Raw genomic sequence first — 17,016 nt, 5'->3', positions numbered from 1 at the left:
TGGGCGGGATTTTGCCTCCCAGATGCCAGGCATAAAGCCAGAATAGCTAGTTTAAGGCTGACACACAACTAATAGGGACATAATAAGAGACTTGTATCTGTAAGACACATTATGGCCTTTCAAACTAACAGTCTGCGGAGAAAGACAAAGGTAAAGGGAAAAGGAAAGGTGATTGACCCTTACTTCATTAACCCAAATTGCCCTGGGCTACTTTAAGAGTTAAGAGATTATTTTTACACCCTGGTAGTTTCCATGGTAACTAAGGAATGACCTCTGAAGAATGCAGCTTGGCTCTTGATTTCCAGCAGCAAGGAGTGAAATAAAGCTGACTTGTAAGAATAAATAAATACATCCCCTAAAGGATGTTATGTGGAAATGGGGGAAGCTGTGAAATGCTCTCTGTTTGCCGAGAGCGGGGAGAAATCACTAACCTTTGCAAACTCATCTATGAGTGCAGGGAGGTTTTCTGCATCTTTACTCACTAACGGAATAATGTTTTCTTCTGATCTCAGACACATCTCAGTATTAGCGGAAACAATAAAGAAGGGAATCCACGATGCAGACTCTGAAGCAAGGATAGAGGCAAGAAAGTAAGTGGATTTAAAAAAAAAAAAGTATCACTTTATAAACACAGGATGGTGTGCGATGGAAACAGAAGCCAAGACAAACGCACATAGGGCCTGTTCCTACTCCCATGGCAGTCGATGGCAACAGTTCATGACTTCAACAGGAACAGGAGTGGACCCACAAAGCAGTCAGCATGATCTTATTAATAAAACCCCAGCCATACACTCATTGCTTCTTTAGATTCTGGTCATTTTACATCAATGTGTAACTTGGTTTTCTCCCAGCGTGGATTAATCCATGTATTAATGTATGTTCTTAGAAGCACAAGAGCATTTTGCTAATTCTTACTTATCTGCCACCAATATAATGCCTAGATAAAATCTGGTGGTTTCATTCCTGTTCCCATTAAACAGTGGGTTGCCAAAGGGCAGTGAGATTTGATAGCCAAGTATCATTTGATTTCAGGGCTGATTCTTTTATCTCATGCAAAAATCTCTTTGTCCTTAATGGAATTTTTGCCTGAGTAAACATTACAGGATTGGGCTTGCCATTGCTTTCTAAACTACTACAAAATATTGTAAATAATCAAAACCACTGTCAGAGTTAGTTAATAAAGTACAATTGTGAGGCAGCATTATTTTGCCTTTCTTAATCACTGATATTGAAATCTCATTCATTTGCAATGATTTTCCCTGTCACAAAGGATATAGGAGAGGTGCTGCTGTATTTTCAAAAGTGTGTGTATGTGTCCATGGGAGGTTGTTTTGGTACTGAGAACTTGTTCTTAAACTAAGCACCAAAGAGTCTAGGTGAACTTTATATGGAGAGAGAAAGCTGTCGTATGGTACGTTTTACATTTCATGAACTCATTTAGAAGAATCAAATGATTAAATGCTACACTTCAAGAAATGGTAGTTCATAGTAGGAGTGGGTATTAAAATTATTTTGGGAAGGAGCATTTTCTCCAATCATGAAAATACTATAGGCACCCCGGTATTACAGCTAGGTAACCCAGATAGCTAGTAGCTAGGCAGATTCTTTGAGGATTTATTGTGAATGTCTAATTCTCCTTTATTTTTTTCTTAATTGGCAATATATTAATGATAAGATTTAAATTTTTGCATTTTATCCCAAAGAGATTAAAATGCTGACGACTTCCTCTGTCTGGGGAGCAGCTGTCACGTGCAAACGGCTCTGGATTAATTTGCACTTATTGATCTTGTTCTTAAAGTGTCCTCCAGCCTAATCCTGAAAGGTGCCTGTAACACCTATAGATTATAACAGGAAGTAAGGATGCTCAGCATCATCCGGGAGGCCGTTAGTGCCACACAAGACTGGTTCCTGTGTGCGGAAATGTTTCTCTCTCCTTTTTTCGAGTGGGCTAGATCCTGAGAGATGCTGAGCCACTCTCATTGAAGATAGTGAGAGCAGCGAGCTCAGCACTCCCTAAAATTTGCCCCAATAGCAGCCAAAGTTTGCCCCACAGTATCGTGCAAAGGGTCAGGATCATCTCAGGGATAATTGTCAGTTACTACACATCTGCTTTTGAATGTTATTGAATAAGGGAGTCACTGTTATGTTACAATTTGAAAGAAAAATCTCTGTGATTGCTGTCATGAATCAGGCCCACAGATCTGTCTTCAATTGCAGATTGTTTCAAAAACTGTTGTTGGATTCACATTAATTTGCCAGTCCTACCTCATTAAACACCAACGGAGTGTCCCCTCGGCCTGTATAGAGCCAGTGTGGGTGAAAGGGTTAATGGTATTTACCAGCACTCATGCTAGATTTCCCCCTTTCACTGGGACATTGCGGGTTGAAGCTTGCCATGGGGTGTCTGTCTTGTCTAAGCCCCGCTGCTCTTACGGGCTAAGGGTATTCTTCCTGACCTCCTGATTGGAGCTGTGACATCTGGGTATAGACTCTGCCCCTTTCTGGTGCTAGCTGTGTTCCTGTGATGCCCTGCACGGTGTACACACCCTGCCTTCCCACTTCTGGTCAGTGTGTCTTGTGTGGAATTGCTTCCTCAAAACGCAGCGGTAGCCTGTGTGGTATGTTTCAGATGCATCACAGAAAGGCTGCATCCCTGAAATGGTTCAGTTTTCATAGGGGTAGCCGTGTTAGTCTGTATCAGTCAAAACAACCAGGAGTCTTTGTGGCACCTTAGAAATTAACACATTTATTTGGGCATAAGCTTTCATGGGTTATCACCCACTTAAGGCAATTCCCATCTTTTCATGTGCTGTCTATTTATACCTGCTTACTGTATTTTCCACTCCATGCCTCTGATGAAGTGGGTTCTAGCCCACGAAAGCTTATGCCCAGATACATGTGTGCGTCTCTAAGGTGCCACAAGGACGCCTCGTTGTTTTTACTGAAATGGTTCAGTTAAGCCATTGCTGTTGGGGATGGACCTCTCCAGACTGAGCCGCTGTGGCTCACCGAACGTCACGAGGAGTTTTCAATGGTATATTGGGATCTTCTTTTCAGATGTTATTGGGGCTTCCACAATCACTTCAACAGAGAAGCAGAACACTTGTATCACACGTTGGAATCCTCCTATCAGAAAGCCCTGCAGTCTCACTTGAAGAACTCAGACAGCATAGTGTCCCTGCCTCAGTCCGATCGCTCGTCCTCCAGTTCCCAGGAGAGTCTCAAGTAAGGCTCCGTACTTTATTACCACTGATTTTATTGTCTAAGCGGCAGATGCACCTAAATGTGAGCAACTATGACATTGCACCGTTACCATTCACAACTTCATGCTTAACCTTGTGTCTCATCTCTCTTATCACTGTTCACATTTATTTCTTGACCTCAATATTTGACCAGCTCCAAAATATGGCATATGAGGTTTTTGGCTGTCAAGATATTAAAACAAAAAACAAAAAACCCACACTGCTAAATATCCTGGAGTCAGTCTTGAATCCATAAATAAGTGGACAAGAGGCTTTTCATTCTCAGCCAGACAGTATTAGTCAGCCCTCCTAACTTAAAAAGACACTTGTCTGGCCTGAAATTTTTCATGCTTAGCCTTAAGCCAGAGAAGTGAGTGTATCTGTTTGTCTTTTCTTTTTCTTGTAAGAAGAGAAGTGGCCAAGCTAGATATAAATTATATAGCTGCAAAACGAATAGCTTTTCTGCTGCTTTTGTGTATCTTGGCTGTTTTTGAAGGGACGCAGTCAAAGAATTTAGACTCAAAATTTGCCCCAGTTGAAAAGCGTTAGAATTTTTTGAGGACTGTCCTATTACAATATGAATTGTAAAATCCACCTCCATCCTACAAAGAAATGTATAAAATACATTAGTCACTATTTACCTAGGTCCTGAAATCTTCTTTTGCTCTGTTAATGCTCATGGTAATTTTTTCATACTCTTTTCTAAGGAGTATTATTGAGCCTCAATATTTATATTTAAACAATAAATCCTGTTAGTCTATTACTATATGTAAATAGTTGTCTCTTACGAACCCTTTATGACTATGTACTCAGCGGGGACATGGGGACGGCTTCTAAAAAGTAATTCCAGGTTTAGCATAGTAATTATATAACTGCATAAATATATATTTGATATGTTTAAAAAGAAAATGAAAGAGGGCCAGGCTAGCAGTCTAGCAATAGCAGGAGAGTGTTGTGGGAGCACAGGGAGAGCTAAGTAGACATTCATCACTCAGACTAGACTGGCTCCAAAGCAAGGGTTTCAGTGCAGCAGACATCAGTGATGAAGGACCAGTGCTGGACTGAAGGCCAGTTCTAGATTAGCAGAGAGGGGAGTAGAGAATAATCACCATTGGCAATAGACTCTTCCTGTGCCTTTGATCAGTGAAGTCCCTTGGAGCATATATGTGGAGAGTTCCGAAAACAAAGAGGGCAGTTTTGAATGAAATCCTGAAATAAGTGGGGAGCCACTGGAGGTGTCTGAGGTTGTGGTTGGTATGGTTGTGCTTCTTTGTATATAGCAACATTTGGCACACCCTGGAGTCTGGAGAGTGGGGTCATGATTAGGCCACTGCTATTTTTAATAACCAGTTATAAATGTAGTGATATAGAACAAAGCCTCCTAAAATATGATGACATTTTTATAGCCAAGATTATTGGCGGCTCAAAAAAGACCTGTTTGACTTTAATAAATGTTTGTGTTTAATTTCTAGCCGTCCATTGTCTGCCAAAAGAAGTCCTACTGGGAGCACTACATCCAGAGGTGAGAGCAGGAACTGGAGGATATGTAATCACCTATTGCAGGGGAAGATTTGTAATGAAGTACGATAAAAGACTCAAATATTTCAGGGTTCAAAATAGTGATTCTGGTTATAATGAAATCTCCATTTACTGTGAAGTTGTTCTTTGGACCATTAGTCCAGTCAGATATAGCTGTTCCTGTGGTCACCAGCATATAGTAGAGGCATCTTATGTGCATGTCTCCTATGGTACTAAATTCCAAATTGATCACAAAAGTGCTTTCCCCATTGGACACAAGAGAGGTCTGGACCACTTCGCCATCAGAGCCCTAATGCACTTGACTGCACTGGCAGGTGGGTGGACAAGACCTAACAGGCCTTTTCCAGCTCTGATTTTTGTTTGGCTTTTAATAGCCACCGTCTCAGTCTCCACTATGTATCCCAGTACAGGCAGGGTATCCCACAGAGGCCTTTGATACAATCAAAAGTAATATTGAGCCTCCTTGATCTTTTCCATCAAGACTTTCCAGCATGTAGAATCTTCAGAGCTTTGCTTTGGTTCCAAGCACTTGCAGCTTAATGCCTGAAGGGCATACTCTTGGGTGGGAACATCAGTGAGTGGGGGGAACAGAAAACCTTCATGAGCAGATGAGGTTACTGTTAGCAGGACTTGCTAACAGTAATCTTCAAAGTGCAGGGCCCAGACTAATTGATTTGATCCCACTTTAATCTGCTACTAGATACCATCAGCTGAGAGCATGAGGCTATGTTTTAGTCATGGGTATTTTTAGTAAAAGTTATGGACAGGTCACTGGTAATAAACAAAAATTCATGGCCCGTGACCTGTCCATGATTTGTACTATATACCCCTGACTAAATCTTGGGTGCTCTGGGGCAGTGGGCAGCCCAGGGATGCTGCGGGTGCTCTGGGCTGGGGAGGCAGCCCAGGACCCCTGTGGTTTCTGGGGGAGGCAGCGGCCTGGGACCCCTGCTGCTGCTGGAAAGGGGGAAAGATTTGGTGGGGCTGGCGGGCTCCCTACCTGGTTCCGCATGGCTCCCCGGAAGCAGCAACATGTCCCTAGGGTAGGCGTGGCCAGGCAGTTCTGCACATTGCCCCCGCCACTAGCACCGGCTCCACAGCTCCCATTGATCATGGTTCCCAGCCAATGGGAGCTGCAAAGCCAGTGCTCGGGCCAGGGGCAGCGTGCGGAGCCGCCTGGCCACACCTCCGCCTAGGAGCCGAGGGACATGTTGCTGCTTCTGGGGACCTCCCGAGGCAAGCGCTGCTCGGCGCCCTCACCCCCTCCCATACCCCAACCCCATGCCCCAGCCCTGAGCCCCATTCCACATCCAAACTTCTGCTGCTGTTTGGAGGGGGGGTATGGTGGCGCGAGACTGCCCCAGCAGCGGCTGGTGCGGCTGGCCCAGGCCAGCCATATTGGCCGCTGCAGAAGTCCCAGAGGTCCTGGAAAGTCACAGAATCCACTATTTCCATGACAGATGCCAGCCTTACATATAAGTAATATATTTTTCTGCTCACAGAAACCACTGCAGAACAGCACTGTGAATTAGTTCAAAATAGAGACCCGGTGGATGAGGCAATATATTTGAATGGACTGATGAGAGTAGGGGAAACTGTACTTAGAAAAGAACAGGGCACTGGTAATGAGATACTGCCTCAGTGAGTACATTGTGCATCGTGGTCTTTCTGGCCCTTTTAATGAGCACTGAAGTCTCATGCAGGGAACACTTGAATGTTCTTATTCAAGTGCTAACTGGGTGCTTTGAAACAAAGAGTCAAACAAATTAATCCTCACTAGTCTTGATTGTGTGTCTGTTCCCCACCCCTATCTAAAGCCTCTACAGTGAGTACAAAATCCGTGTCAACCCCAGGATCTCTGCAGCGGTCTCGCAGTGACATCGATGTGAATGCAGCAGCTAGTGCCAAGTCGAAAGTAACATCTTCTGGAGCTTCCACCCCCTTCAGTTCCGCAGCAGCCCTGCCCCCAGGCTCGTACGCATCACTAGGTGAGCTTCCGTGTTCTCTTTGAAAGCAGATAATTTCTCCAGTATTATAAACGATGTGAATTTAGTATTAGATGGCTTGTTCTGAATATAAACCATGTCTCCAACGAGAGGGTCACTAGCAGTCCAGAACCAGTCTGTGCTCTGTGGCAACTGGGGCTAAAGAAAAATACATTTCCAGAGGGAATCAGCCTTGCAGGAAACACAGTTTGCTTTGAAACACTTTTCTTCCTTCCTCGGTTTCCCACTAACCAGCACTTTATGTTGTGAAGAGATGTTGTTTTGACTCTGACAGTCCAGGGGAGGATACTTGCTGCCCAGTTCACCCTGGAACTAAAGAACAGGTTTCCTGCAAGTTGTGTTATACTTTGGGTAGCATTAAGAATGTCTTCGCTGCGTTTGATCCTGAGCTAAGGAGCTGTCTCTTCATATAAGTAAGGGATAGAGCAGGAAAGAGAGGAATCTGACTGATATGGGAGTATGGTTTAGTTACTTTTTCAGCCTATGTGAAAGGCACAAGTTCACCTTCCTCCACTCAGACTCTTTTTGAGGGTTGAAATCATGCATTGTGTTCCTTTTGTCATTTTCCGTTGCCCCAATTTTTTCATGCTGACAAGTGAAGTCGCCATTTGATGTAGAATCTACTTTTCAGGTGGCACGGCAGGCTGCATGGATGAGGAAATACAGTTCAGAAACAGCTAAAAACAGTTGCTAGATTACTTGCTTGGTTTCACTTGTCAGTTTTCATTAGCCTAGATTTGACCCAGGGAGCGCTAATTACCTGAGCTGGGATCTAATTCTGTAATTTATTGTAATTTACATCAGCCTTATACTGATGTAACTCCATTGACTTCTACCAGATTAAGTGATTATAGCAGGTCTCTAATTGGTATGAGAACGGATACCCTTGCCTCCTGTCGTATAGATTGCTAAACCTTAGCTGTATCCGTTGAAAGCTTGACTTCATAGCTCTCTTGTCAGTGTAATGGGAAATACTGTATGAATTATATTAGGATATATTTATATATTTTGACAGGCATCACTTACTGCTAAAATCTTTGTCTTCACTTCCGTTCATTGGCCCTGTTTGGTTCAGTGGTTTTGTTATGAAGTGTTTGCCCTGGCTTAAATTAGTTGCTCACATTGACTTCATGGTGCAGTGAAAACTGCAGACAGAATACTGGAGTTAAACGCATATTTCTGGTCATTTCCCAAATGTTTAGCGGCTGAATACAGGAAAGTGACCGTGCTCTATTAGTCTCACTCCAAAGCAGAGTGTGTTTACTGCTCTTCTCTGATACTCTATTTCTTGTTTAAATGATGCATGGATTGGATTGGCTGTAAAGGGAACTCCTTTCCTTTTTGCCAGTAGGAAAAATTGCAGGTGCAATTTCCTGCAAGAGGAATGAGCAAGGCAAGCAAAGGAATGGGATTTAGCAAAGCTTTGTCTTTAATACATGATTGCAATGGGACCAAACTAATCTGATTCTAAGACCTGTTCAGATGCTTCATGCTTTGAGTTGCTGATTAACCAAATTTTCTTTTCCGGTTTCATTTCTTTAATTGTATTGATTTTTTTTGCTTATTTCTGTAGCTAATATACAGTGCCCATTTCTGTTAATATTACTAACTCTTCCCTATTTACCCTCTCCTTATTTTTTTTTAAATTTGCCTAAAGATGGTACTACCACTAAACCTGAGGGTAAGCAGTCTGTGTGATTGAGGTGTGTCTACAGTTGTACCACCCCTATCTGGTCTCTGTTCTCACAAAGTGTTACCTGGTTCTCATCTGTGCTCACTGGTGACCTGCATGAAGTGTTGCATGGTTGTTTGACTCATTATGACACCATTAGGTATATGTCACCTTCTCTCCAAGATCCTCCTTCAGATTAGACACCAATCTGATTTTATGACTCTTGCTTCCAATCTTTATGTGAAACTAGTTTAAAAGCAATGTTGTATACAAGTCTCCATGCTAAAAAGGTGCTGTCGGTTGAAGGTGACCTACAAAAGGATAAAAACAAAGGCTTGTGCTCGTCTTTGCTTCATTGAGATGCATAAAGAAGGTCTGCTTTGTTGTTCTAGAAGAAATTTAGGTCATGTCTACTTTTTTTTCCCGGGAGACTCAGGATGACAGGAGAATTACTGAGATGATTATATTGCAAATACTAAGGAAGTGAAAGCCGGGAAAGGAAGAGATGTTTAGTCAGCCTGATCAAACCTCTGGGTTTTGTTTGTTTTTGTTGACTCTCTTTAACTCCTGTGCCTGGTAAACAGTGGAGAGCGAAGAGCTTTTTGTTAAAGGCTCAACACCCTTGTCCCTTCATTTAATGGTTGAGAGAGCTCCCACTCCAGTTCCTCCCAAGAAGCCATTTAAAACAATGATTTTAAGGAAAGACAAGTCTTAATGTTCCTGATATTTCTAGGGGAAAAAGGCAAGCATAAAACTTGCTTTTTGTGGGGGAGGGAGGGAAGGCAAGGCAAGGAGGACGTGGGTGTCCATGACGAAAAAGCCAAAAAGCACAAGCCCCTTTTTTTTCCCTTTTGCAAGTCACCTTTTAAGGGATGTATTATTGATTTGTGGGACTGTGTGTGAATATCCTGGATGGCTGTTTGTATTCGAATGTAGTTTCCCAAGAAGCACCACCATGTCATTGTGATGTCTGTTTTCCACTCTGATTTCTGATAAATTGATATATTACTTATAGGGATAGATTTCTCCAGTCTCCTGAGCTGAAAATGAGTCTTGGTGTAGAGATATGAACTGGCTCTTAATCCAGTGCAAGCCTTTATGCTTTAGGATCCATCAACCATTGTGTTGGTTTAAATCAGTGTTTCTCAACTTTTTTGTGCTGGCGACCCTCTTTGGACTTAAAAAATAACTGTGTGTTGTGTGTCCCCCCCCCCCCTGAAAAAATTGCCACCCCCTACCTTAAGCTTGGGGCTTTGAGCTTCAGCCCGCCCATGACTCAAGGCTTCCGCAATTTAAAGTTTATTTACTGTTTTGTTTTTTTCCTTATTAGACCATCAGTCCTTATCTAGACTGTTTTTGCTGGAGGACTCTCTGGAGACAAAAACAAGGAATGCAAAACTTTATTATGTTCTTCATATTTCAAATGTAAAAATTCACACACACACACCCCCGGCCCCTTTGTTCTGAACAGTACCCTCTTTTGGGCTCTCTTTACATATCCTAAAAGATACAAACTCATTTTTTAGGTCACCTCTAAGCAACTATTTTAGAATCGCCACATTTTTCTGTGCAATGTAGATTGACCTTTGCAGTGCAGTAGTGCTCATGAAGTGTATGTGTAGTCTTCTCAGGACCAATATCTCAGATTAGGAGAAAGCGAGAAGTGGGATATGCCAGTTACATAAGTGCAAGTTAAAAGCTGAATATCAGGCCATAGATTTAAAAAACACTGTCGCCTGGATAACTCTGTAAAGCACCATGCTTGACATTTACCACGTGCTGAGAGCCATCACAGGGCCTATGCACAACTTATGTCTTGTGCTGTCCATCTACACAAAGGTGAATTGGGCGCTATATCCAGTTAGTACCCACTCCTGCACCCTTTTGACTGTGTAGCTCCCTTGCTCTTCACTGGGAGGTGTGTATGCAGAAAGGTTGCAGAATCAGGCTTTGTAGAGCTATACAAATAGTTACTATGATCCAAATAACTGGTCATGGCTGTGTAGAAACTTTCCCGAGGTAACTTTCCAGTTACATTCCGTGGAGAAACAAATTCTGAGCTTGTTGTGCAAACACTGTTAAGATTTCTGTACTACTATCCCTGGAGAGGGACTGGTGGTTCAGAACCTGCAATACGTTAGGCTGTGCCAACAGCTCTAAATTCCCAAACAGATTGTGGATAGGTGTATTGTTACGAAGTTGGGAAGCTCAGATGGGATGAGTTCTGCCCCTCTTTGGTATCTTTAGTATTCCTGTCAGTGTCCAGCCGTCATCCAGACTAGTACAATTTTTTCAAATAAAAGTATTATTATAGTACAGTATAATGACTTCTCCTCAAACGTTTATAGGAATTTTGAAGTCCTTCTAAGCACAAGCTCACAAATCTTACAGAAACCATGGGGCTGGGAGCAAACAAATTACTTGCAGCTCTTGGCTTCAGAGCAGTGTGATTTGTTCCTATCAAGAAACTGGCAGTTAAGTTTCATGTTAAAAAATGCTTTGAACTGATGCAGTTAATCTGTGTGGGGCCAAATTCCGAATTCGATTACATGGTATAAATATGGAGTAACTGCATTCCAGTCAAGGAGGCTTTCTTTGGAATTATGCCATTATAACAGAGATCAGAATCTGACCTCATGTAATTTTTAACATACTGTGAAGGGAACATGTGTGTTTTTTTTTTTTTACCAATGATCAGGGAAGAAATCATCTTTCCAGATAACCTTCCTTCCCTCCCCAGGCCCACAGATAATCACAGGTCCTTGATTTGATTGTGTTTTTCCTGAAGTGAGCATTACCACATATTTTACAGGGTAATCTGACGCTAGAAATAAATTTCTACATTTATTATGTCTATATCTGCACTATCTGGATATCTCCTTTTATAAGGGGTCTGATTTTCATCCTAGTTAACCTTTAAATGTATTTTGCAAACAAATGACTGCAGTCAGAGAGCATTGATTTATTTCAGTGTTCCACGTGTCTTAAAAAGAAGGTAACTGATTACCCATGATTATATTTATATATACATCCACGAACTTTGCTTATCCTTCTGCCCCTGTATTGTCATGAAACCTAATGACTCCCAGTTTTGAAACAGATTTTCTGTTAAAAAAGGGCCTTTGTAAGGACTGTACTTTCCATGGCCCTTTTTGCTTTATTTCCAAAGTGAGCACAAACATAACCCTTCAGACACTAAAGACTAACCTCTCCCATAAAGGGAAGAGAATGGCATATAGCTATATGAATTTTGTCCATTGGAAAAAAAATAAACCCTAATTGTTTAGTGTGTGTGTTAATCTCACAAGTTCATACGGAGTGGTCAGATGAGTGATAAATATTGTTTATTGAGCCTCAACAGAGCACTTGGAGAAGCACAAACTTACAAGAAGATGTCGTCCCTCCTCTATCCTGCTAGCCTTCCTTTCACAGCACTCCAATGGAGTTCGTAGTTTAGCCTGAGTAAGGGCTTTAAGATTTGTCCATAAATCTGAATGAGTATTCTAGCTGAAGCAGAGATACTTAGATGATGGATTTCTTTCCTATTTTAGTCTATGGGGGTGACCCATGTCACACTTTTGGCAAGCTGTTTATTTGGTTTCCAGGAAAATTTACTTTATTTTACCTAGTTATTTAAGCAAAGCAGCACTGAAGCATTGTCGTGATGTGGTTCATTCAACTCTCTGTACTCTGGAGGTCCTACATTTTCAGCATAAAGTCTGTTGATAACCTTGGATGCATTGAGATTTGCTTGCATGGTAAGGCACTTCTTAGCATGAATAAAACTGGCAAAATCTGGTGGCCCTTATGTTTGTAAAATAGGACTTCTGCTAGATGTGGCTGGAATCCATATTGATGCTCATTGTAAACTCATTTATATGAATAACTATATAGCTGATAATCCTTAAGCTTTGTTTTACCAGTAGATGGGCACAGATGCCATCTAGTGGTGAATCAGTTAAATGATTCTCAGAACCTGCTACAGGCTTTTTTTAAAATCTTTTTCATCACATGGAGGAGAATTGGCCCACTCGCGTAGATATGTGATCTCACACAGAGAGAACATCAGTTATCGTCCGTGTTCATATCAGTTGCTAACGTGTGATTGTGATTATCTTTTTCCGAAAGCGCTGAGTTGATTAAACCGTATTATGGATTTATTTTGATTAATTTTCAGACAGTGCACTAAAAGAACTCTCCTTCACAGTAGAGCATACAGACTAGATCCTGCAAGGTACCATGCACTTCTACCTCCCTCTGCATCCAATGGGAGTCGAAGGTGCTCATTATCTAACGAAAGGAGCTCAGAACCTTACATGATGAAGCCCTTGAGGATAAGAATTGTTCAGAAGAAATCCTTGTGTTTATTTCAGTGTGTGAATACATGAAAATGACCAACTTAAGTGTTTTTAATATATCATATTTATATACATAAATGAATAAAGTTATTTCTGGCTTGAGACATTGGGCCAGATTCTGATCACAGTTATGTCTTTGTAAATCTGATGCCACTCCATTGAAGTCAATGAAATTATGGTGGATTATTTTGATAATAGCTTAGAAATATATCTGCCTGATCTAGCTATTTCAATTTACCAAATTTCTGCATTTGTTACAAACCTGAACTTGGGCCTGGTTCATTGACTGTGTCTGTTTTTAAAATTACCAGGGCTTTTTAGTCTTTAAAACTACTGAACACAAAGGAAAAGCTTTCTGTACCGAGAGCAGAGTCTGGTGTCATGGGTCAAGTCTCAATCAAGGGCAAATTTTTATGCCTGCATTTTATGGTTCCTAGAAAATAGCCTGGGCATTTCCTTTATCTGTTTTCTTTACAGTAACATCGCCATTCAGCTACAGTAATTCTTTTGGAGAGGATCAGAAAAATTGGTGATTACAAATTATGACTCATTGCCTCTGCAGTTTGAATTGATATGAAAACAAAACCAGTGAAAAAAAGAAGGCTTCCTGGGCTCTTTTTGCCCTGCTTTTTGGGAAGTATCTATTCATTGTTTGGATCTGATGCATTTTTCTAGTAAGTGCTGCATGAAATTCATTATTCCGGCTGGGATGTAATGACTCAATAGAGAAAGAGGCTTATAGTCAGAGGCAGCACAATTGGATTATGTGCAAATGCAAATTCTAGGATACAGCATCTTCCTCGCAGGTTACTCAGAGACCTTAGAAAAATGCTTTCTGTTACTGTAATAGTGCAATGTGTCTTACCAGCTATCCTATAGATTTGGGATTTTCATAGCGAGCCAGAGGATTTAGAGCTATTTTCCATTATTTTTAATGGAAATATGTGGCTAAATCCTACAGACTAAATTAAAAATCACACCTGTGTGTGTGTGTGTGTGTGTGTGTGTGTGTGTGTACACCTATATAGCTGTAACTATAAGGAAATAATAGTATCCCAGAGGTGAGTGAATAATATATTAATTATCCCAGAATCCCTCTAGGATCTCAGTCAAACCTGCCTGCAGGGCCCTAATGAAATAATGATTTTGATTTCCATGTGATCATCTTTGTTTCTGATTTACAGAAGGCTTGTGTTTTGGGGTGCCGTGTTTGTGGCATCTATTGCCCCAGCTTGGCAACAGCTGCTTGGGGGGAGAGGGTGGGAAAGGCTTCTGCACACATCTCTCTCGTTTAAATCCATTCATAGTGCAGGTTGCTCAGGTAACTCATTATTCAGTGTTTGGGGGATGGGAAAGGTTTAGAATCTTCAGCAGTCATTCACAGAGCAGGAGCGTGAAAGCATTTGGTATGTGATCTGTAAGAGTAAATGCCCTGGCTAAAGTTAAATAGATAGACTTGTAACTGTTAAAAGTCAGAGACCATAACTTTGGAAAGAACATTCATGGTTAAGGTTAAGACGAGCTTTCCATTTAAAGTTCAGCTGCTCAAAGTGCTCTAAAATCGGGACAGTTCATTAGATTGCTTTGAAATTTGGTGTGCATCATGGGGGCCCAGGGTATTGTCAAATTTGGGGCCATTTGACCAAGGAGTTCCCGCAACACATCTTTCTGATCGTATGAGCCAGGTTCTGGAGGGAGCTTTCCTATCAGGGAATGTCTGAACTCCTCACCCTCTGGGATCTGGGGGTCCCTGCTCCTGGAGGTGTCTGAGCCCAGCTCCCTGCCTCCATGTTTGCGTGCCTGGATCTAGGGGCCCCTGTGCATCTGTGAGGGTTTGACCCCTCCTTAACTGCCCCCACCTCCTGTGACTGAGGTTCTGGGGGTGTCTAAGCCCCTCTCTCTATCCCCCCATATGAGCCAGGATCTGGGGAACCTTGCCCCTCGGGGAGGGGGAGTGGAGGGGGGCATGCTCAGCATACAATGCTGAGACTGGGCTTAGGAGCCGAGAACAGGTATACTTGACACAGGTCAGAAACTCTCCGGCACTGGGGAGAGGGGACGTGAATGGAGCAGTTCACACATCTCAGACTACATTCATCTCCATGAGGTATTCTCTTTCTGCTGAGAACATCTCATTGAGATGAAGGGCCTCTTAACAGCCCTCTGAGCCTGCTGTGGTGCTGATGGAGGTGAGTGCCTGTCCCCTCCATTCTCCCTCTCATTTCATACGATATTATAATGGAGCACCAGCTCTGTTCTAGCTAAGGATGGGAAGCCCAAAAGGAGGACTCCTTAGTACTCTGATGTTCCTTACGCGGGTTCTTGAAATTTGCTATGACTCATGGGAGTGTAGTCTGGGGTTAGTGATTCAAATGTGAGGTCATTTGAGCAAGGAGTTCCTGCGATACAGCCCCAGGGGAAAAAACCTGCATTTTATTAAATTCACAGATTCTAGCAAGTTTGAATTCTGAAATGCACCCTGGGCAGAAATCTGAGAATGAAGTGTAAACTGTAGAGGAAAATCTGCCTATGTCAGAGTGTTGGGTTTGTTTTACAAAAACAACAAGGAGTCCGGTGGCACCTTAAAGACTAACATATTTATTTGGGCATAAGCTTTTGTGGGTAAAAAACCTCACTTCTTCAGATGCATGGAGTGAAAATTACAGATGCAGGCATTAAATAATGACACATGAAGGGTTTGTTTTGTTAGTTAGTTAATTATTATTTTATTTCATTTTTCAGAAATGTAATCTGAGTACAGCAGAATATTCAGAAGGTGCTGAAACTTTTTTGAAAAGAAAATAAATTGCACACGTGAATGCTGACTGAGGGAAGGGATGGTTAGGGGTGCAAGGGTAGGTGGTAGTAGAGGAAGATGGGTCTGGGTCTGCAGCAAAGGATGGGGCTATTGTGGGGGGGATAAATGGAAATGGGTGGAAGGGGAGGGAAGGGGTTGGAGGGCTTAGGTAAAGGGGAAGAGAGTAGGGATTCGGGGAGGAGAAGACATGAGGGGTTGGAGAATGTGAGAGGTAGCAGAGGAAGATGGGGGTTTAGGAGTGGAGGGAATTGCTAGCCCTGAATTCTCCCCTTCCGTGTGTATGCTGGGATCTGGGGGAGCCCTACCCCTCTGCAGTGCTCTGAACCCCTGTCCCTGCCCACTGTGCTTTCTGGGATCTTGGGGACCCTGCTTCTCTTCAACTCACACGTCTGAAAACCAGGAAGTACAGAGTTAAGGGAAATGCCCCCACAACCTTCAGTCTGCTCTCTTTGGGTGGTGCCCCACTAACATGCACACTCCCACTTGGCCTTTTCACTAATGGACAGGTGCTACCCGCACTTGCCTTGTGCTCGAACGCTCAGCCTGCTCCCCAGACAGAATACCACCCTGGTAAAATGTAACCACTGCTTTATACCCTTTCCCAACCCCTTCACACTAGTTCACAGGATAGCACCTAAACCTATACTTTCCCATACCCATCATTAAATCCACAGACTGCTCTCATATCCCACCTCACTACTGACAACACCCATGGCAGGAAGCCCCAAGTGCCCTGCTACTGACACCACCTACACAATTCTGTATTGAAATGATGCAGACTGGAACTGCAAGGCACTCTGGTACCTCTTTCTTTTGATAATCACCTGCGGGGGACTCAGAGCCAGATCGTCTCATGTCACAAGCACAGCTCTTCCAAGCTGCTCCAACTTCTTCCTCCACCATTTAATGCAATGATACATAACACAGTGAATACAGCTAGAGTGCATGGAGATCATTCCCAGTGACCATTGTCAGATCCAGAGTTAAGGTTGCGTGAGTCTTTAACTTCACTCTGTATTTCCCAGTTTTCAGATGTTTGAATTTTGCTGAACTCATTATTCCAGAAGGGCACAAGCCATCACTGGGCAACCTCTGTGTTAAGTTTTCTGCCATTTCACATGCTTCCATAGAAATGTTTTTTAGAGACATTAAAGGCCATTTTCTCCTTGTAACTGAGGGAAGAATTTGGCCCTAAGGTTATTGAGAGAATTTGCCCCTTCAGTTGTTCCCTTTATTTGTGTATGATCTGGGACAAAGTAATCCCAGAGTGACCTATTATCATAATATGATGATATATCCACCCTTATATCATCATTGTGTATCAATGTGTGGTGAGTTTTCAGCACTTTCATATAATGGCACAGTATCATGGAACAAAGAT

The 17,016-nt window shown here is 42.4% G+C and overlaps 1 protein-coding gene across 31 annotated transcripts in view; it reads left to right on the top strand.

Moving 5' to 3' along the window:
• Nucleotides 1-17,016, top strand: part of CLASP1 (cytoplasmic linker associated protein 1) — a 263,544-nt gene that overhangs the window by 139,016 nt on the left and 107,512 nt on the right. For 22 of the 31 annotated variants that reach the window (XM_034785912.1, XM_034785914.1, XM_034785910.1 and 19 more), the window contains 5 exons: nt 513-590; nt 3,058-3,225; nt 4,715-4,764; nt 6,599-6,769; nt 8,445-8,468. In XM_034785912.1, the coding sequence (XP_034641803.1) occupies nt 513-590; nt 3,058-3,225; nt 4,715-4,764; nt 6,599-6,769; nt 8,445-8,468 (491 nt within the window). The remainder of the gene's footprint in view (nt 1-512; nt 591-3,057; nt 3,226-4,714; nt 4,765-6,598; nt 6,770-8,444; nt 8,469-17,016) is intronic. The other 9 variants (XM_034785913.1, XM_034785917.1, XM_034785927.1 and 6 more) reach the window with 1 other exon arrangement.

Source organism: Trachemys scripta, chromosome 11, assembly GCF_013100865.1.
Source record: "Trachemys scripta elegans isolate TJP31775 chromosome 11, CAS_Tse_1.0, whole genome shotgun sequence".
NCBI classification, from domain to species: domain Eukaryota; kingdom Metazoa; phylum Chordata; order Testudines; family Emydidae; genus Trachemys; species Trachemys scripta.
The sequence above is the reverse complement of the archived record's forward strand: the minus strand, read 5'-3'. Positions and strand labels throughout refer to the sequence as shown.